Source organism: Hemicordylus capensis, chromosome 5, assembly GCF_027244095.1.
Source record: "Hemicordylus capensis ecotype Gifberg chromosome 5, rHemCap1.1.pri, whole genome shotgun sequence".
Classification (NCBI taxonomy): Eukaryota; Metazoa; Chordata; class Lepidosauria; order Squamata; family Cordylidae; genus Hemicordylus; species Hemicordylus capensis.
Window position 1 is genome coordinate 18,865,142 of NC_069661.1, and position 21,912 is coordinate 18,887,053.

General features: G+C 42.1%; 3 protein-coding genes across 10 annotated transcripts in view; 1 reads left to right on the forward strand and 2 right to left on the reverse strand.

Moving 5' to 3' along the window:
* Positions 1-5,625, reverse strand: part of HELQ (helicase, POLQ like) — a 37,120-nt gene extending 31,495 nt beyond the window's left edge. The window contains exons 1-4 of the mRNA XM_053251540.1: positions 5,189-5,625; positions 1,503-2,256; positions 707-885; positions 110-310 (exon numbers count right to left, since the gene is read on the reverse strand). Coding sequence (XP_053107515.1) covers positions 110-310; positions 707-885; positions 1,503-2,256; positions 5,189-5,353 — 1,299 coding nt within the window. The 5' untranslated portion in view covers positions 5,354-5,625. The remainder of the gene's footprint in view (positions 1-109; positions 311-706; positions 886-1,502; positions 2,257-5,188) is intronic.
* A 168-nt stretch (positions 5,626-5,793) lies between these two features.
* On the forward strand, positions 5,794-16,274 carry MRPS18C (mitochondrial ribosomal protein S18C). Of its 2 annotated transcripts, XM_053251548.1 has the most exons (6): positions 5,794-6,078; positions 10,725-10,786; positions 12,465-12,548; positions 15,538-15,595; positions 16,028-16,087; positions 16,172-16,274. In XM_053251548.1, exons 1-6 carry the CDS (start codon positions 5,934-5,936, stop codon positions 16,246-16,248), a joined length of 486 nt encoding a protein of 161 aa, XP_053107523.1. In that variant the 5' UTR covers positions 5,794-5,933; the 3' UTR covers positions 16,249-16,274. The 2 variants fall into 2 exon arrangements, with proteins under 2 accessions (XP_053107523.1, XP_053107524.1); XM_053251549.1 differs by lacking the exon at positions 16,028-16,087.
* ABRAXAS1 (abraxas 1, BRCA1 A complex subunit) overlaps positions 10,946-21,912 on the reverse strand; it is a 41,912-nt gene continuing 30,945 nt past the window's right edge. For 5 of the 7 annotated variants that reach the window (XM_053251546.1, XM_053251545.1, XM_053251544.1 and 2 more), the window contains exons 6-11: positions 21,505-21,624; positions 20,918-21,002; positions 19,607-19,718; positions 17,286-17,671; positions 12,836-12,918; positions 10,946-11,203 (exon numbers count right to left, since the gene is read on the reverse strand). In XM_053251546.1, coding sequence (XP_053107521.1) covers positions 12,862-12,918; positions 17,286-17,671; positions 19,607-19,718; positions 20,918-21,002; positions 21,505-21,624 — 760 coding nt within the window. In that variant the 3' untranslated portion in view covers positions 10,946-11,203; positions 12,836-12,861. Of the gene's footprint in view, positions 11,204-12,835; positions 12,919-14,210; positions 14,277-17,285; positions 17,672-19,606; positions 19,719-20,917; positions 21,003-21,504; positions 21,625-21,912 lie in introns of all 7 variants that reach the window. The other 2 variants (XR_008307625.1, XM_053251542.1) reach the window with 2 other exon arrangements.

The following is a 21,912-nucleotide window of genomic DNA, read 5'->3' on the forward strand; positions in this document are numbered from 1 at the left end:
CCATTCACATACACCAAAGCACTGTGTAACTTTTAAATAGAAACTTCAATTCACAAATAAGTCAAGTTTAAAATATTTTAGAAAAACTTTAAGAATTTTAATAACAAACCTCATCCACTACAACTAGACCCAGGTCACTGATTCGTCCGGTTTCTATCAAGGAATTCACCAGGCTGTGTCCTCTCTCAATAGTAGCAATGTACAGGGATTTCTTTAGCCTTCTTTTGATTGGAGGAATTCTTCCTTTGCTTCCTGCATATTCTTCAACCAGAAAACCTAATTCCATTCCAAAACCTGACAAACCTCCAACCTAAGTTAATGAAAACCACAGAAATGTGGGGAAAGTGAGTTTTACAATAATGTTAAGAACAAATCCTAAGTTTAACTAAAGGTCACACTAATGAGTAGTTTATTTTAAATGTCTGAGCTTTCAATTAACTAAATGCAAACTTTCAATACTAAGGCCAAAGGAAGTCACGCAGATTTGTTCATTAAGAATAAAGGACACTGGCCTACTAATCCTGTGCATGTTTACTCAAAAGGAAGTCCCACTGAGTTCAAGGGGAATTCCCTCCAATAAAGTCTGCACAGGATTGCATTTTGTCACCATCTGTTCACCTGGGGAAAAAATATCCAAGTATAATACAGGTCACCATTAAGAATAAATACAGTACAGAATGAGGCTAAACACCAAATGTTTTCAAACCTTCTCCTGGACTATGGCCACATAAGGCAGAATCATTAAAACATCCATTTGCCTGCAGAGTAGTTCTTGAAGAATTAAAATTTCAGCTACAAGTGTTTTTCCACCACTGGTTGGCAAGGAGTATATTAGGTTCTTTCTCTGTTGTAGCGATTCTAATGTTAAACAAGCATGTTGCCAGTCTGTAAAATTTAAAAAAAAAGTTACACTTCTCTCATACTGACAGAAGATCAAAATAAATCTCTCTTTTGGAACTCTACAAAAGCTTTATAGAACATGGATCATGTCACTTCAGGAAATCTTAGTTCAAATTTATTTTAAAAACATCGACGTTCTGATGGCACCAAAATGACATTCACACTAAACAAGGCACCCCACTATTAGTACAATATATAGATATGGCCTCAATGTACTAATTTAAGTTTGAATGTAAGACATCTATGGATACAATTGCATAGATGTATACAGCCACAAAATCAAATGGAATGTGCACAATTGATTAAGTATCAGAACCTTATAAGCCAATATTCTACAATGATTCAAATACATCCCGCAAGATCTGTCTGTCATTCCAAAGAGAATCTCACAATGAAATGTAATGCCATGTTACTTTTTCCTTTAAGTTTTCATTTCTATTTTGAGAGCCCTATCTTTAATGTATTTTCATGAGTGCAGTTCCACTTCAACACTATACAGGAAAACACAAATTTAAATGTGAGTTTAACAAACATGTAAGTTGCAAACACTCACTGAACTGGACTACTAGCATGGTATAACAAGCAGTAAACAGTAGTATTACCATAAAGATGTTCAATTCCTCGGAACTGTTTTAACAGCTCCTTGACTTTGGTGGGCAGGCCATAAAAAGGACCAATATCAACAAATGAAGCATTACTAGTTTTCTCAACAACATCAATCTCTTCAGATACAAGAACTTCTTTGAACTGTTGTCTTTTAGACACTGGTGGAGTTGGAACTCTGGCATTCCTAGTCATAGCACTTTTGAGATGATCTTTGAGACTCTCTCTCTTACTTGGTTCAGGCAAAGCCCCTGCAGATAGTTCACTGTTTTTATTATCTTCTGTATCACAGCAATAAGGTAGGTCTGTGGTCTTGTCAGGGCAACCATTCATGTGATAGGTTCTTTCTTTTACATTTGCCACATTGGGAGGACCAACTAAGCATTTTTCTGACTCTTCAAAAAATAAAAGCTGTGATGATGGCAAATCTTCTTGAATATCATCTTGAGGCTCTACACTCATATCCAGCTGTTCTTTCATAGCTTGCAAAAAATTACATTCTGTTCTGTTTCTAGAGCTAGTAACAGTTTTTGCAATAGAAAGTGTCTGTCCCACATTTTTGATAGTCTGTAGTTGAGCATGGTCACATACAGGTTTTGCAGCAGTATTGCCATCAGGCTTTTTTAAAAAATTTAAAACTTCATCAGTAAAATGCATGTGCCTTTGCTCAATATTGTCTACTTCAGCCAACAAGGAGTTGTTGCCACAAAAGCTGTCATGTTCCCCAAACATGTCATCTTCACTGTCAATGTACTGCAAGAAAGAGAAATCTGCATGAACAATTCAAATAATATTTAGCATTTCTATACAGCACTTTGGAGTGTTCCCAAAGCATTTCACATACAGTAGGCGGCATCCAGACCAGTGTCCCCTCTAAGGCATGAGCAGTGCCTGTGCTCACAAGTTTTTTGATGTCCGCTCAGTTAATTTTAGATCCCGCTCAGGTTGAATCAGGAAAGCCGCATTCTGAATGCATGTGTGCACACACTGCCTTGATAAATCCTGTCCAGAACAAAACTCATTCCGCACACAGATGAAAAAAATTAGAGAGAACACTGACCCAGACTATGTCAGGACTAACTCCCATTGAAATTCATGAGATTTAACTTAGTCATGACCAGTGTTCTAATTTTGTTCATCTGTGTGCAGAATGAATTTTGTTTATGGGTGCCAGGATCAAAGCAGTGTATGCGCACGTGCATTCAGAGTGGGGTCTTCCTGATTCAACCTGAGCAGGATCTAAAATTAATGGAGCGGACATCAGAAAATGTGTGAGCGCGTGCACATGCACACACCTTAGAGGGAACAGTGGTCATGACTATCTAATCTAGATGTCTCCGTAACCTTTACAACAGTAACAGTAAAATTATTCCTACAACTCAAACCAAGAGATAGTGGCTGGCCAAAAGCTCACCTTGGGAGTTCTTGGATGGGATAAGATTTCGAATTGCCCCCACCCCACTTTTTAAACAAGGCTTGTGCTTTTAACAGCACAGCCTAACATAAGGAATCAAGCAGATATTACTATTTCACACACACACACACACACACACACACACAATCAATTTTTTTTAAAAAACCCTGATTCATTTCATTGTCAGGCTATTGTTGAAAGTGAATGAGTAGGGCCAGGGAAAAAAAGATGGAATCCCTACTAATATTTGAACTAGAGGATTTCTGGCTCACAACCACTACAGTTCAGTGCAATGTGAAGCTGGTTCAAATATTGAACAAAATTTACATAGCACATAAAATGTTTATTCATCTTAAGGAATAAAGTAGATTGGCTTCACCAGTAAAACACACAACACTTTTTAACACAAGTAATGACAAAGAGGCCAGATTTCTAGATATGTTGAATGACTGTGCCCCAGAACAGTTGGTCATGGAACAAACCAGAGAGAAGGCAACCTTGGACTTAATCCTGAGTGATGCATAGGACTTGGTGTGAGATGTCAGTGCTGTGGAACCTTTACGGAACAGTGGCCATAGTGTGATAAATTCAACATACATGCAAGGAGATAATTGCCAAAGATGTCTAACACTGACACTTTGGACTTCAGAAGAGGAAACTTCTCTAAAATGAGGAGTTTGGTGAAAAGAAAACTGAAAGGAAAAATCAAGAGAGCCATTTCGCTCCAGAATGCATGGAGTTTATTTAAAGCCACAATAATAGAAGCCCAGTTAGGATGTATACCAGGTGTGGAGGGAGGCCAGTGGCAGCCAGCCCCCTGCTGCAGCCCCCCTAGCCCCACCCCCTGCATCAGCATCTGATGTCAGATGTGAGTGGCATGTCTGGGGTGCAAGGCGCAGCCCTTGAGGGGAGGTGGCCCGAGTTCTTTGAACCCATTTGCTCAATGGTGGTTACCAGGGATTGGTAATGGGACCAATGCTCTTTAACTTGTTCATAAGTGATCTAAAAGTTGGGGTAAGCAGCAAAGTGGCCACATTTGAAGATGACATCAAACTATTTAGAGTAGTGAAACCCAAAACAGATTGCAAGGAGCTCCAAAAGTATCTCTTTAAACTGGAGGAGTGGGCAACCAAATGGCAAATGGGGTTCAATGTAAGCAAGTGTAAAGTGCTGCATACAGGGGCAAACCTGCCTGCCCCTCTGAACCAACTCAAAACACCAGACTTTCAAACCAGTTTGATATTCCAGAAAAGGAGTGCCAAACTGGTTCGTGCGCATCCCTACAATCTAGTGTCTCAATGCCTTACCAATGTGATCTCTCCACTAGGCACTGACCAGACCCGGACCTGATTAGCATCAGCAAGGCGGGGTCATACTTCAATGACAGGGCATCTGTTTTGCATATATTAACTTCTAGGTTCAAATATAGGGGTGTGCATGAACTGCGGTTCAAGCACTGGTTTGGCACTGTGGGGCAGGAAGTGAGAGCTTTAAGAAAGAGGAGAGCAGGTTCTTATCTGCTCTCTGCTGCCCCATGCATCTTCCTGCTTGTGTGGCCCAAATACCCCCTGTGCAGTGCCACACACGGCATCTGCACATCTGCAGGAGCCACTTGCATGGTCAGTGTGTTGTTGCTGAGCATGCAAATTGCACCCGCGCATGCACAGACACCATATGCATGCTGGTGCCATGCAGGAATTCTTGGGACGGACTCTGCCCCAGCAGGAAGCTGCATGGGGCAGCGTAGAGCAGGTAAGGACCTTCTCCTCTGTCTTAAAGTTCCCTCTCCCCACTGAACTGCTGCTTGAACTGTGGTGATTCGTGCACACCCTTTTTCAATTATTGGCATTTCCAGATAGGGCTGGGGAAGACTCTTGTCTGAAAACCTGGAAGATGACTGGCAGTCAGAGTAGAGAACAGAGCTACTACTAGAAAAGATGGATCAAGGGTCTGACTCCGTAGAGGGCAGCCTCCTATGTACCGTATGGGGATGAATCTTGTTCCTTTATCCCTGGGACAGCAAACGAGCACTGCAGCCCTAAAACCTTTATTCAGAAGTAGGCCACGCTGTGCTCGGTGGGGCTTGCCCCCAGGTTTGCGTGCACAGAACTGCAACCTAAATTGCAGCCACGGTGCGCTGCAAGGACTCCTACATCTGACAGGTGCTTTGTGCAGGCGGGAGACCTTCTGGAGAGAGGCGGCTGCAGGGAGGACCCGCCAGCCCCAGCCAGAGAGAGCGGAGCGGGACGTCCGTCCTCTTCGTGCCCATACCTCAGGGTCCGGTTCTTCCCGACCTTCCTCCCCGGAACTCCGTTTCTTGAGAGGCGGTGGAGAATGGGAAGAAGCCCCGTCTTGGTCCCGCTTGCCCAGCGAAGCAGCTCGTCCTCTTTGTCGCCCCAGCCTGGCCCGTTTCACGGCGAGCCCGCCGCCCTCCATGAGGCAACAGCATAACCAACCCCAGCCTGTCCCCGCCAGGCTCAGCCAGTCCTGTAGAGCCCGGACAGATGGCGGGGACGAGAGCCACTTCTCACCAGGGAAGCTGCTGGCGGCATGCTTTCCTCCTCCTTTTCTTCCCTGCCCCTCAACAAGAAAGGAATCGTCCACAACAGTGTTCTAGCCCGTGTGAGGAATGTACCAAGTACCGTAGAAGAAGGGAGGGGGAAAAAAAATACTTGGCCAGGGCTTTCTCCACCCCAAAAACGGTTATCCTGCAGCGCGAGACTGTGCACTGACAACATAACATACGTCACTTCCTGTCCACGCACCTGAAATGACGGGGGAGAGCACTTAACTCAGTGTTTGTGGGCAGAGCCGAGGGAAGGGCGCGAAATAGAATCCCGCGCGATGATTGGACATTTCCATTGACAGCTAGAATTGAACGGTCCTTCCTTCCCACGCTCGCTCGGCTCGTGAGGTTATACGGCGCACGCGCGAGATCTTAACCTCTTTCCCCCCACCCCCGTGAGGTATGTCGGTCTTTCACGAAACGGAAGTGTTGTGAGGGGGAACTGATTGGATGTTGCTCCGGTCCAGGTTCCCTGCTGCGGAAGCCAGGGGAAACATGGCCGGTATGGCTCGGTTGGTTGCGGCTCCGAAGGGTTGGGGGAAGCTTTGCTACGCGTTGGCTGGCACAGGAAAGAGTGGTCACGCATCTTGCGCAGGTAAGACTGAACAGATCCTGCTAGAATCCCTCTCTGACGCCCCCCTCAATTTCAGGGAGGTGATTTGTTTTTATATTGTTCTATGACGATTTAGTCTCCGGGTTCTGGGAATTCACCCTTGCTGCCACCATATAAACTCTTGTTACCCTGCCCTGGTACTCAACACCTTTGGTTGCGTAGCCTCCCGAGCGCCGGATAGGCATAAATGTTCAGGATATAAATGAAACAAAACTTGATGTATAAAACGAAAACAAGAAGAAGTTTATTATATTTACTGATTAGAATAAAGATCTCTGCAAAGTGGGGCACACAAGCTTCTCTCCCATCTCTCCCAAGTTACTAGGTACATCTACTGTCAACTTTCTGAGTGTTTCTTTTCATCTGGATAAAATGCAACAAATAGGGAGGTGAGATAATGGACAGAGGTAATTAAAACTCTTCCAGACCTTCTTGTCTGTTACTAGGAGCTGCCCAGTACACTTCTGGTTTCACAGCCTCCACATGTTCACCCTTCACGTTCCACACAACCCCCTGAACAATCTCTCCTGTTCAGAACAAACACCCCAGTCTTTCAACCCTCAGCTAAAACCACCTCCTACTCCAACACCACTAACTCCAACACTCACTCTCCTCTCTTTTTCTCAACTGCCTGTATTGTAAATCCTTCCCTCTCTGAACTTTCTGTGCCTGGTTACTAAGGTAACCCACACACACTCACTCACCAGCTCCTATATATGTCCCATCACACCTTTCCATCCCTTCAGCTGGGTGGTTTAGAAAGTGTTGCATTTTGTCTCCCTCCCTGGCAGATAGAAATCCAACAGATGTAGTATTTCCATGAATACCACCAGTAATGCAATGATGTGAAAAGTTTCTCCCATTGAAAGTTTCCTTCCCATGGCAACCCATTAAAAAGAAAAGAAAGTGACAGACCTAGTTGAGTATGGAAGGAGTCGCTAGTGTTTTTCTTTTGAGCCCTTGGAAAAAGAAGAAAACTACACGATAAATGTAGTGGGATATTCAGTACAGTGCAATCCAAATACAGTAGTGGAATATCCAACAGTGCAAGTGGCTTGTCTTAAGTGTCAGATTGTTCTGGTATTCTGAGATACCTACCAAACACTGCCTGCAGGAATAAAGTATTCCCAGTTGTTTTAAACCACAATGCTTGCTGATCCATAAACCTTCTATTTATAAACGCAGCCTGATATAAAACCAAGGTATGTGTAGTGCAGTCCCATGCATATTTATATAGGAGCAAGTCCCACCATGTTCAGTAAGACTTACTTTTAGGTAAATGTGCACAGGATTGCAATCCTAGAATGTCCCAGGCCTGATCTGGCTTAAATCAGGATCTTATGGGGGTTTTGGGGAAAGGTTAAACATGTTTTAAAGATTACCCACTTGCCCATTTCTTTTGTGGGTTGGGGGTAAGTAAGCACCCATCATGCCCTCCACACAACCCACTTTGGTGTCCCTAGGAGCTAACCATGGGGAACAATGGTGTGTTTTGAGTTTCCCCATTGTTCTCTATGGCCAGAACAAACTGAACTCAGAGTGCGCTGTGCACATGTTTCGCAACCCTGCCTTGAAAAACACTGCAGAAACACACAGTAAAAGGGAATCTGTCCCTCCCAACACAGACACACATTTCAAACACAGGCCAAAAAAGAATCCCTGACCCAGAATCCACTGCCAGCCACAGTGCCTGCACTGCAGTAACATCATTGGCACAAGTTGCTCTTTCACACACAGTTTGACTCCTTACTTCCTAGCATTGTAACAGCTGCCAAAGCAGCATGCATAGCCATAAGCTCAACTAGAACAACTTCAGCCACATTTTGACTGAGTACACCTTGCAATGCAGATTGCAGAGCAGTGAGTGAAGCACAAGTTAGTCTCAAGCTCATCACAGTACTCACCAAGAAATTTTATACACACACACAGAGCTGCCACTGTCCATTTCCTGCCACAACACTATCTCACAAACAAAACAAACTACACTTCAAGGAAGGAAGGCATCCAAGTTCTGCCTTTGTCAGTCTGATATCCAGCAAACCCAGATAGTTATAGTACCAATAGCACATTAAACTCAGTGCTGAGAAAAGAAAACCACAAAATCAAACCTTCCTTCCTCTTCTCCTGATGTATCCCCTACTTCAAGAGAGGCACACTGTAAAGGCTCTTTGCCTCCCAGTCCCTTTGAATACATTTTGAACCCACCCACCCCCGCTCAGTCAATCGGGGCATAGTTGCCCCTGACAGCACTTGACTTGTATAACAAGCCAACCAAGAAGCCAGTGCCAGAAAACCAATTGGCAAGGGAAAAAGTGGTCTCCTAGATTGCATTTAAAATGTTGTTTCAACAGAGTTGTTTTGCTCTGAGTTCAAAACAGGCCCTTTATTCTTTTTCAAGTTCAAAACACTCAAAATGGCCCATTTCAAGTTAAATCATTTTGCCATCAAAACGTTCTGCACATCCCTATTTTCAGAGATGCTTGCATGAAATAGGTGTTCCAGGATGTGTTTTTAGGAACTATCAAAGTTTCCTCCTGCTTTTTAAACACAAAGATTAGAGAAGGAAGTAAGAGGGCTTAAAGTAATACTAGATCAGTGAAGCAGCAGCAAACCAGTTTGTACCTGACAATAAATTTCCTATTGAGAGACGAAAGGAACACTGTGGTGTTTTTCTAAGTTATGGATAATAAAAGGTGGAAATCTTGATGGAGATTCAGATTGACTCTCTCTTACCTTTACAGTTTGTAAGTATAATGCTTTCAAATATCTCTCATTAAAAGCCCTGTGTAATCAATGCTGTTTTGATGTCTTAACCTTTGTTTATTTTTGTGCCTATATGTTGTATTAGAGGCTATATAAGTTAACTTGTAATTTTAACAGAAGCCCCCCCGCCCTCCGGCCTGAATTCTTATCCCATATTAATTATTGGCATTACAATATCCTCATGATCCCATGCCAAACCATCGCACAATATCCTTAACTTCACATGCTAGCAAAATAATGCTCAGGATCATCCAACACAGATTAGAGCCCTACGTGGAAAGGGAAATGCCGGATGTTCAAGCTGGTTTCAGAAACGGCCGATGAACAAGAGACATCATTGTTGATGCATGCTGGATAATTGGGAAAGCCAAAGAATACCAGAAAGAAGTCAATATGTGCTTTATTGACTACAGAAAAGCCTTCGATTGCGTTAACCATGTCAAGTTGTGGAATATCCTTAGGAAAATGGGTGTCCCAGAACATCTCATTGTCCTCATGAGAAACCTAGACACAGGACAGGAAGCCACAGCCCAGACAGGACATGGTGAAACAGACTGGTTCCAGATAGGCAACAAGGCTGTATACTTTCTCCTTCTTTATTCAATTTATATGTTGAACATATACTGAGAGAAGCTGGATTGGAAGATGAGCGTGGTTTTAAAGTTGGGGGAAGAAACATCAATAACCTTCTCTACGCTGATGACACCACTCTGATAGCTGAGAATGTGGATGATCTGCAGACTCTAGTAATGAAAGTTAAGGAGCACAATGAAAAAATGGGACTATACCTAAATGTAAAGACAGCAGGTAAATGTAAAGACAACAGGCCTAAACTGGCAACAGGTACAACAACCAGCCTCAGAATTGACAATTTCAAGTGGTCGATAGTTTCTGCCTTTTAGGCTAGACCGTCAACAGTAAAGGATCCAGCAGTCAAGAAATACCCTGCAGACTAGCACTTGGTAGGGTAGTAATGAAGGCCTTGGAAAAGATATTTAGATGCCATGACGTGTCTACACTTATAAAGATTAGAATCATTTGGACCATGGTTTTCCCCATGACACTCTATGGATGCGAAAGCTGGACTTTGAAGAAGCGAGATAGAAAAAGCACTGATGCTTTTGAACTTTGGTCCTGGAGAAGACTTTTGAGGATACCATGGACAGCCAGGAAAACAAACCAATGGATCATAGAACAAATCAATCCAGAATTTTCACTCAAGGCACAAATAACCAGGCTCAAACTATCATACTTCGGACACATTATGCCAAGACCCAGCTCCCTTGAGAAGTCCATAATGCTGGGGAAAGTTGAAGGCAAGAGAAGAGGATGACCAGCAGCAAGGTGGATGGACTTGATTACGACAGCAATGAATGCACCTCTGAGAGACCTTAAAGGCCAAGTTGAAGACAGATCATCCTGGAGAGAATCTATCTAGGTGGTTGCTAAGAGTAGACACTGACTTGAAGGCACTTAATCAATCAATCAATCAATCAATAACTGGTGAAGGGAAGATTGTATTTGTTCCCTTCCTCACTGACTACTAAAGCATAGATGCAGTCTTTCAGTTGAAATAAACAGCCCAGTATTGCCTGCTCTGCGGTTCTGGAAATGATACACTAGTTATGCAACTGTTGTTGCACCATGCATGCTTTTGTGTAGCTGCTGCTGTTGTCAGCAACAATTTTGCGAGGAAGAAATAGCCAACATTATTGCTGTCTCTATGCCCATCTGTCGTTCATAGGTGTTTTAAAAGGGAGATAGTTGAGAGGGATGACAACTGTTCTGTTGCTGAGGTTGGCCTTTTGGCTGCAATAATCCTTATACACTTAAATAGATTTTACATATATCCTATTTCTTTTTAGTTATATCATGGAGACGGGAGTATAGCTTGAAGCAAGAACAGGTGTCCGCTAAAGCAGATATGGTAAGAGGTTTCATCTTTTGTAACAAATATACAAGTCAGTGCATATATTTGTAAAGATGTTTTAACTCAAGTCATTGGATTACAGCAAAATACTTGCATTTGAATTGCACGTTGTATCGCTCTAATACAGCATATGAATCAATATAAAATTTCTAAGAATATAATTGGAAAAAGTTTTCAGTTTATTTAAGAATAATTATCAGGTCAGTTGTAAACATTAAGGACACTTTGCAAGAAGCTTATGAAATTATAATGTTTGTCTGCAATCCTTATATAACTATTACAAGAATGGCAAGAAATACAAATACTTATTAATTAGCATAGCAAACCGAGAATCAGGCTTGGAAAGAGTGCAGATACCAAGAGAGAAGGGAAGAACGCCTGTTCCAAACTTTAAATATCATCAAGCTTCTGTATCTGTAGGAGGAGGACAAAAACAAATATCACAGAGGTGATGAAGCTATAAGAGGAAATGCCAATTGTTTGTTTCCCCCCGTATTTAGTGGTTCTGCCAAGATGAGAAATCGTCATTGAAAACAGCAGAAAAATGAAAAGTATGTTTACAGAATTAATCCAGTGTATTACAAATTAGTGATTGGGGTTAGATGGAATGATGAGGGAGACAAGATCTCAAACCCCTGCTAAGCCATTAAGTTAACCAGGTAATCTCGGGCCAGTCATTGCTTCTCAGCCTAACCTACAGCACAAAGTTTTGGTTAGGATAAAGGAAGAGTCCCATTTTCACTGCCCTGAGCTCTTTGGAGGGAGAACAAGATACAGATGTTATAATAAATATATATTCAGGAATGTACTCAATTATCTGACCCCTGCCTTGTGTTACTTTTCATAAACTGCACTGAGAATGGCAATTAATTTCTAGGTTGGTACACAAAGGAGTGGGCTATAGCTGACATGATAAAACCAATAACTAGGTCCATATGTATGGATAGAGACAAAAATCAGAAATATCTTTTGATGATGGTATCTGTGCATTGATTGGAGTGAAAAGTTTCATTATGTGGAAGTATAATATCTTCATAAGTGTGTTTTAGATGAGGGGACATCAAAAGCAAGTAGCCTACCATTTGATTAGTTATAGGGCCAGCTCTTGCTCAATGGAATGGATTAACTCCTAACAGGAAACCTCATTTGGTGGTTGGTTCCCATGCCAAGTACATGTAGTAAAATGGACACACAGGCCTGTACTGCAAAGTTTTGCCTGGCACAGTGTTACATGTGGCCAGTTGTTTGTCCTCAACAAAAATGGTGGTATCCCTTAGTGGTGGCCACAGAGGGCAGGGCAGGGCAGGGCAGGCAGGCAGAATGGACTGCAGCTGCACCTCCCTTTATCTCTTTCTACTCTGGCTGTCTCTCTCTTCTTGCCCCACCAGAGTTTTAACTTGAGCTCTGTGGGCTGGTCATTCACTGGGTTTGGATCCCCAGTGAAAGACCAGCCTATGTGGCTTAAGTTTAACTCCAGAGAGAGAGAGAGAGAGAGAGAGAGAGGCAGCTGGGGGCAAGAAGAGAAACACAGTTGGGACCTATTCTACGCCTTCCTATCCTGTTCTCTGCGTGCTTCAGTGGCACCAGTTTTCATTGATATTTCTCTTGCTTCATTGGCCCAAAGTAAAATGAAGGTGACTGAAAGGTGCTACTACTAACATTGTTTCTGTTTCAGCCTGTGCCAATGGAAAACCCCTATAAGGAGCCTCCTAGAAAGTGTATCTTGTGTGGGATGACTGTTGACTACAAAAATGTACAGGTAATTCTCCCTCAGAAGAGGATGGCATCTGAAAGGCACGATGGGTTGTCACGACCTCCTGCTCCGAGACAGGGCCAATCAGAGAGCTCCATCCGTCTGCTTGCCTGCTAATTGCAGGAAGTATTGCTTCAGAGTAGTAGTCATTTTGTTACTCCTTTCACATCCCTCCATTCACCTTCCAAGAATATTATGACTGCTATTGGCAGACATATTCAAAAGTGGAAATTGTGTCTCCTAGTGCTTTCTGTCTCTCATAAAAATATCCAGGAAAACATGCACGGACCTACCTTATACAGTAGCAGAAAGCTGTATTTCATAGTTCTTGATATATAAATTGCCCATTGGGCACATGTCGAATCTCCACTATATTCTAAGGAAAGGGGTGGAAGCATCACAAAACATTGTGCATGCAGATGTACACGTAAATTCCCACCATGCAAGTTATGTCATAAATGTGTTCAAGATGGAAAGCTACAGGATTTCTAAATGTCCGTGTATGTGAAAGAGCATGAGTAAAGAAAGTGGGGAAAGCATGCACAGCAGAAGCATGTCGTTCTGAATAAAATAGCACAATATGCTTTGCACTGGCCTAGTGTGGACATAATGAAGACTGATCTCCTAACTTGTGACTCTTTAAGCATATTGCAGGCTCATATGGTTGTTCTGCCTCTTGCATTCAAACCCCCTCCCCTTTTCAGAACAAACCATGAGGCAGCATTGTGCCTGCATTGGTACTTTTATTTATTTCCTATCTTTAACCAGCGGCCCCAAGGCAGCGAACAATAGTAATAAACAGATTATAGAACAAATTAAAACACATTGCAGTACTAAAATGCACAATTTCAAGAGTAATAAGCAGTATTAACAGAAACCCTCAATCTAAAATCCCAGTAACAGGACCTCTCTCCCATCAAAACACCTGGCAGAACAAGTAGCCTTTAAAAAGCTTTTGAATCAAATGGGTTTCAGCAAAACCATCAGGGACACACTCCCCAGTCCAGTTCCTGCTGTAGGCAGTCAAAGTGGTTTCAGTCCCAAAACCAGACAGAAGCCAGATTTAAATGAACCAGAACAATCAATTTCACTCTAAAACTGAGTCACCACCGTGCCCTCCATCACCTTGCGCAGGAAGGGGAAGTCATTTATAAGGCAGTAGGGATGTGCATGGAACTGGTTCCATGCACTCCTGGGGGTGGGGGGTGCCTCCTACCTGCCCATCCCTGCCCCACCACTTCCCTCCCGCCAGTGCTCTTCCAAAAACCATGGGCGTGAGGCTGGAGCTTTCCTCCTTGCAGCCCCGTTCAGTGTCACCATACAAATGGCCGGCACGCATGCGTGTCAGCCATTTGTGCGGCAACACTGAATGGGGCTGCAAAGAGAAATTCTGTAGCCCCGCCCCCCACACTTTGTGGAAGAGCGCCGGTGGGGGGAAAGCGGCGGGGCGGGGGCTGACAGGTAGGCAGCACCTGTCATTTAAAATCAATTGTCTCTGTCCTCTGAACCAGTTTGAATGCTGGTTGACAGAACAGGTTCAGTGCTCCAGAAAAGGAGCGCTGAACTGGTTCTGTGAAGTTGTGAACTACAGTTTGGTTCTAAGCATAGCTAGCACACACACACACCCCATTGCAGAGGTAATGTGCAGGAGGCTACAATTTCACTCACCATGGCAAGTGTTCCATTGCCTTCTAGTGGGTGTGAAGAGTCTTGGGCATCCCCCTAGAGTTGGAGCTGAAGAGAGGGACAGGGACTTTGAGAGCTTAAAAGATACAGCAGAACTATAGCAAAGATCCTTGCTCCCTTACCAGCTCTGTGGTTGAAAGGAAATCTAGTTTGTTTTGCTGCTGCACGCTTGAGGTACTTAGAAGTGCAGAACCAAAACAAGCCCCTGCCCTACTCTCCAGCTTTGAGCTGGAGAGGGGTGTGGGGATTGGTCACGTTGGCTCTGCCCTTCCAGGAACAATCCCCATCTCTTGTCCTTGGTTTTGTGCAGCATTTCAGAGGCACCGGATGAGATCAGGGACAAAACTTCCCCCCAAAGGCCAAGGTCTGTCCCTGGTAATGTGGCACAAGGATAGCTCAAAAAACAAGAAGTGGGCAGAGGTCTGTGTGAGCCTGCAGAGCACTCCCAACTCTAACCAAGTGAAATCAGGCAGCATTATATCTGCACCGGGCCCCTGTTTATTTCAGTAACTTCTGCAGAAAACATGAATAAAAATCCAGCTAATTCCTCAAACCTATTGCACTCTCCTTAAAACTTCAATTTTTCTGATTTGCTTCTTCATGTAGCGATAACTTGTCAATAGATGAGGGAAAAAAACACTAAATGAATTTTTGAAGGTTTTATTCACATTAAACCATGACACTTAGCATAGGTTTTATTGTGCTCTTAAAAAAATGCATGATGAATGTGATTAATTGAATTGTGGGGACATGCAATAAACATAACAGATAGGGATGTACATGGAACCAGCAGGGGGGGTGGCTCGAAGGTGAGGGGGCATACCTTTATGGGTGGGGGAGGGTGCTATTACCCCTCCCACCGCATTTCCCCCCACTGGTGCTCCATTTAAAAAGTGTGTCGGGGCAGCAGTGTACCTCCCTGCCACCCCGTGTCCTCTTCGGCTGGAAGTAACAGGAAGTATCTGGCATGTGACATGCCCGCGTGTGCATCCGCTGTGCACACGTGCACCACGTACTTCCTGTTACTTCCAGCCAAAGTGGACACGGGGCGGCAGGGAGGTACACTGCCACGCTGACAGACACTTTGAAAATGGAGTGCCGGTGGGGGAAATGTGGCGGGAGGGGTAAGGGCACCCTCCCCCACCCTTAAAAAGTATGCCCCCCCACTTTCGAATCGGCTGAACAGCTGGTCCTTCGAACCTTAAAAGGGCCTCCAAACAGGTTCGCACACATCCCTAATAACAGAAATTAACAAAAACTTGCTTAATGTTACTTACTGATTTGAAGATTTACCTTGTTTCTCCAACAGCTTTTATCACAGTTTGTTTCTCCATACACTGGTCACATTTTTGGTAGGCATATAACAGGTATGTATCAAGGAGCAGAACGTTAGCACTGTAAAGTCTACTGTTCATTTTACGGCTAATGAATTTAAATTAAAAGTGGTTTAACACAGTTAAGATGTTAAGTGTCCTATGAAATGCTGGCATTCCAAGTTATGTTGAATCAGGTAGATGCTTTATTTATTTATTTATTCATTCATTCATTCAAAATATTATATTTATTTATAATATTATTATAATATAATATTTATATTTATTATTTTATTTATTTGATTTGATTTGTATACTGTCCCTCCAAAATGGCTCGGGGCTTTCTAAAACTCTCATCTCTAGCTTAATTTAAACCATACTTCTGTGTTTAAAAGCACTTTAAATGTTTTTAATTTGGGTTCACATGGGAGTCAAGCTTTTGATATTGCCCAATATAGTTTTAGAATGGCTGTTTCCATTTCACAGGCTTATGTCAGAAGAAACAATCTGAGCTCTCAAAAGCTATTAAAAGAGCTCAGAAGATGGGTAAGTATATCTGAAAATAATGGAAATATTTAGATGTTTTGCAAAAGGCTTGGTTTCTAAAGCATCTGAATCATTATTTTGCAGGATTTATGGCAGTTACATATAAGGACCCAACATTCCTCAGCGACCCTAAAATATGTAGCATCAAATATCCAGAATAAATATACCCAATAAATGTTTTTTGTAATTGATGTGTGATCATTGCTAGACGAAACCTAATAAACAATCCACTAACAATGCGGTAATAATCCTACTGCTTTCTTTTGTATGAAGAGTGCAAAAGAGAGTGTTAAGGGTGCTTGTCTTGCTAATATGTATAAAGCATTGTCATATGAATGAGAGAATATTTACAGAGCTCCTGCAATCATATTCAGGTTCTTCCCGTTGCAATGGCCAGTTTCAAGAGATTTCCTGAACATTCCCAGTAAGCACACACTTCCAGATGGTGTGTCGTCTGAACATGCCCAAGTTTGGTTCCCATACTGCTTTACTGAGATTTTCCTGACTTCTGTAACCAAGAATTGAAGTTGGCAGGAGCAGAAGTCAGGAGAACCTCAGTAATGCGACATGGGAACCAGACTTGTGCAGGTTCAGATGACACACCTGTCATGCCAAATGAGATACATCCTCCCTTGGGAGTAAGTCCCACTGTGTTCAATGGGACTCTAGTAAGTATGCAGTCTCTATTACAAATTATACCTCACCTGTGTACAGTTCTGTATTAATAGACAATTGTTTGGAAAATCCAATCATCTGAACTCATTTTGAAGTGGTGCTGTAAATGGAACATTTGTATTAAGATTTGGTCTTTATAATATTTGGCCTCTTGTGCAGCTGCTTCCAGGTAAACACAGCATGTTTGTTAAGAGGCAGGATATGCTGTACATTCTATACAGCTGCCCCCGACTAATGAGAATCCCTGTAGGAATATGAAATACAGGACCTGCTGAAAAACAGTAATCTGGACTGTTTTTCCCAAATTGTGGGGATAATGCTAGCTTAATTCTTGTTTATAGGTGAAGTTCCATATCTTCCTAAGTATGTTTGCTCAAAACCCATGAATGATTGGAGGCTAGTGAAAACATAGGCAATGATTTGGCGTTGTGTTCTGTTCCAAAAGGTGGGAGGAGTCTCTTTGTCTACCTTGAATGGATTAAATAGGTGGAGACAATGTGGGTTCATCAGGGTCTTTTGTTACCTCATCAGTTTCAGTGTTACTGACTGAAACGCTGTCAAGCTTTGCAAATTCTTGGTCATCCTCCTCTTGGTCGGCTTGAAGTAGCTTTCGTCGTAGTTGCAAGGATCGTAGCCTTTTGAATGGCTTTGGTCCTGTCGTACTCACAGTAGCTTTTCGTTTAATAACCTGCCTTGTTTCAGCTTCATGAAAATCACTATCTTTAAGCATTAAAGTTAGCTGGTCCATTACACAGATATTATGGTCAATGTTGCAGCAGTGCTTGGAAATCTGCCTTCCTTTTAAAGTAACAACGCTTGTCTGCAGTCCGGAATTTGGGAAGAGGTGTTGCAAAGCTTGACAAAGGAAAATATTCTCTTTTGGTGCATCTGAGTGATTTTTGTTCTTTTCTGAAACAGATAGAACAGTTGAGTGCGTACAAGTGTATGTGGTGATGGAGAGTCCTTGGGCTAGAGGACATTTTCATTAATTGGACACCACTCTCTACAATAGACCAAAGCAGGGCTGCACAACTTTGGCCCTCCATCTGTTGTTGAACTACAACTCCCGTCATCTCCAGCCACAGTGGCCAAATAGGGTTGATGAGTGTTGTAGTCCAACCTCTGCAGGAGGGCTGAAGTTGTGCAGTCTGAGACGGAACACTTCAACTGCACAGAAAAGCAGCTGCTTACCTATTTAAAAATAGTCCTTAGGAAACTTCATTGCATTTTCCAGCAGAATAGCACATCATAGCTACCCAATAGCTTAAGAACTATTTGCTATGGTATGTTGCTTTCACATCTTTTGAAAGTCCATTTCACCTCTGGTCAGAAAACTAGTATCTGTATCCCTTCATAGAACTCTTGAGTAGCATGTGGTGACTTATTGGGAGAAACATGAAAATGCCCAGTTGTAGTTGGCCCTTTTACAGCAAAAGACTAAATCTGAAGATACAACTGCAAATTCAGAGGTCAAGTATAAGCACACTCCATGATGCTAACTGGCATAGACTAGTGCAGCCTTATTAGTGAAAAGGAACCCACAGGCTGCAGTTACAATCACAACAGATGTGTGGGCACTCTCTGACTACAGTAAAGTTGTAGGACTGAGGTTCTAACACATGCAGTGCGTTCTGGTTGTTTCCCACATTTCAAGGTACTGTGTGCACCTAGATAGGCAGCAACTTTCCTTGCCCCTGCTTCTCTTAAAAGGAGATAGTTTTTCCTTTTAAGATAGTATTAATAATAATTAAGATAGTATTAATATCTGTCTGCAATCGAGCATCTGCAACTGTTGCATGGATGAGCAAGGCAAGTTTCAAGAAAGACTGGCTATTACTACATATATTCTCATTGAATAATCTCTAATGAACAGAGAAAAATGCCAGGTTTTCCTGGAATGCAGGCTAAAACCCACTTCTTTAGCTCACATATATATTACCTATCAGCTTGGCTAGTATTTTGTCTTCACTTCTAAATCAATGGAGCTTTCCCTTCTCTGTACCCACATGGGACGCATGCTTCTCATGAAAACAAATGTAGAATGACTCTGAGCCATAAGCCATACTATTTATTTGATCCAACCTGACATATAACCTGGAAACAAGTTTATGTGGTTAGCAATATTCCTGATCTTTATATAGCAATAGCACTTACATTTATATACCGCTCTATAGCCGGAGCTCTCTAAGCGGTTTACAATGATTTAGCATATTGCCCCCAATATTCTGGGTACTCATTTTACCGACCTCGGAAGGATGGAAGGCTGAGTCAACCTTGAGCCCCTGGTCAGGATCGAACTTGTAACCTTCTGGTTACAGGGCGGCAGTTTTACCACTGCGCCACCAGGGGCTTTATGAAGAGTTTCCAATACTGGAACATCTTTACGCTAAAATATGAAAGCAAGCAAAAAATTTTAACACGAACAGCTCCCATTAAGGGTTTTTTCTTAGTACTAAATTCGGTTTAGAGAACAAGTGTCAGTGTTGGCTGCCCTTTAATATCCGTGAATCAGTCTGCCTCATGTAGGGGTGGCTTCTCCTTTTCTAGAGGGGTTGAGAGACGGAACAGCCACCTGTCAGGGATGCGATAGCACTTGCTTGCACTGAGTAGGTGGTTGGATTAGAATCAAATAAGGATTTTTAAATAATTGTAATATTTCTATATATTAATCTAAATTTCAAAAGCATGGCTATGTTATTCGCTTGCAGTAAAAACAAAATAATGCAGCTGATGAAATAGGTTCTTGCTTATGCACACTCATACCACAATACATTTGTACGTATTTATGCTGCCTGAGGACTTTAATTATCTTACCACAATAAGCAGGTTGACTGTCTATATTACCTGTAGTTTGTATCTGTTCTTTCTTCTTCCTTGCTTCTTGTCTTAGTTGATCTACTTCTGCTAGCAGATTCTCTACCGATCTTTCACTATCCACTACTTTACTGCATAAATTCTAAGAAAGAAAAAAAGCAGATTTCTCTGTGGAATATTGTATTCTTATCAATACTTGATTTTAAAAAAAACACAACAACCTGGAAGGTAGCTCTTAAAAGATTAGTACAAAAGATTTCCCGATTCAACCACTGAAGGAGGTGTGTGTGTGGGGGGGCTACATTACTAAGTTTGACCAATAGTTCATTTAGTCTAGATTCCTGCCTGTGATGAGCTCTACCAAATATTTAATAACTGCACAATACAGCGCATCAAAGGCAGAAGGAAGGTTCTGCCCTCGCCAGATGTGCTGATGCCTTGGTCTACAGCCTGGTGGGGAGGGCGTTCACTTCCTTCCTTTCAAAAACCCTTTTTGCTGTCAGGAATATGCCTGAGGGTTGCCTTTTTCTGGGCACTGCCAGTGTTTTACTAACTGGAACACTGGATTAAACATACTTCCTGCTGTTCTAACTTCTGTGCCCTCAGCCTTTTGAGCAGGATGGAAGTACACAGCAAAGAAGAGAAACAAGAGCAGCAGTGTTGGCTAATGCAACCATGAAGTAGGGGGAATCCTGATCCTGGTAAGCATTTGGAAAGGCACTGGGTGGGGAGGGGGGCTGCCAGTGGGGTTGCCCTTCTAGAACCTTGCAAGGCTTCGATCAGGAGCTTCCCACCTGAGCCTTGCAAAGCCTTGCACTGAGCAAGAAGGGAGACGGAGAACACTCCCTCCTTGCAGGTTGCAGGGATGTTCTTATCCAGTCTTTGAAAGGCTTCAGAATGCAGGGTTAAGGAGAGGAGGCTGCCTGCTGGCTGGCAGCTTAGAGAAGAGGGGAGGAACCCTCTGCACAAGCCCTGTTAGGATCAGATGTGTTCATAGAGCATTTCTCATTTCCTAAATAAGAGGTGTGTGGATGTGCCTGCAGAATTTAGAGGACTTTCTTGAAAATTACTTGGGAACTACAGCTGTCCCAGAATACAGCCTAAGCCAGTATGATTGTAATGATTATGCAGATAGTGCATTTCATATGTGTCTATCCACAGTTTCCGGCATATTCCCAAGATGCACATTATTTCACCTGAATGGATCCCAAATTAATAGAACTTGGCTCTTCCTTTGTTTCTGACATAATGCTTCACAACACTTTACTTGGACATTTATTTCAAACTCTGCATTGCCAGTTAAGAGGTACAAAAATCATGCTTTCCAAAAACGTATCTTACCTTCAGTTCTTCTTGCAAAGTAGCATACATTTCATTAATCTTATGAACCTCTTTTAGAGACCCATCTTCATTGAAAAATTCTGACCTTTTGATACAAAAATAAACCTAGAATGTTTCTTTGGACCATAAAAATAAACTTAAAACTATAATATATTATTTGCACCTGCCATTTTTCATTAAGTGGATTGTGAAATACCTGTTTCAATACTGTTAAATATGGACACTTTCACACAATGTTAACTCACATGAAACCTTTAAGAAAAAACACTAAAGCACTATTAGCATTTACTAGACAACAATATCTGCTGAAGAAGATGGTAGTTTAAAATATTAGCAAATATTTTAGTTCAGGTTAGCATAAGCTCCAGTATAGTTCCTGGAGTTTTTGCTATTTAAAACAGTGCACATCTTTCCTTGCTGAACAACAGACAATTTCCTTTTCCATGCTGAAGGTTTTCATCATCATTTAATTATTCCAAATATACTATTAAAAGGTATAGGCTTTCTACTACTGCAGAATCATCTGAAGTCTACACAGAGAGCCACTAGAAAAGTACTCAAAAATATGAAAATATTCTTTTTCCTACCTGTGTTCTGCAATTGCTCTGCAAAAGCCAGAAGAAATACAAGAGCCAGACACAGTTCGGTAACCTTGCTGTTCTGCCATTCCCAAATTGGCAACAACAAGAGGAACCTTCTGGAAAAGACTTTTGAAAAAAACAAAAATAGGAAAATATAAATTTAATGAGATGTTTCCGTCAGGTAGATTGCCTAAATATTTTCTCTCAAAATTAAAGACAGAGTGAACTTTGTCCTTTAAGGCTAAGTACCATTCTTGCCACAAATACGACTCTAATATTAAATAATATTAATATTATTATTAAAATATAATTAAAATATTATTAAAATATTATTAATATAATAATAATAAAATATGCCACAAATATGACTCTAAACCAAACTATGTGTTATGGTATATGTGACAATAAAAGCCA

Coding starts and splice junctions, on each gene's coding strand:
- MRPS18C (XM_053251548.1), top strand. CDS start 5,934: ATGTTGCTCCGGTCCAGGTTCCCTGCTGCGGAAGCCAGGGGAAACATG. Junction 6,079..10,724: donor TGGTCACGCATCTTGCGCAG/GTAAGACTGAAC, acceptor ATTTCTTTTTAG/TTATATCATGGAGACGGGAG. Junction 15,596..16,027: donor TTTTGGTAGGCATATAACAG/GTATGTATCAAG, acceptor TCCATTTCACAG/GCTTATGTCAGAAGAAACAA.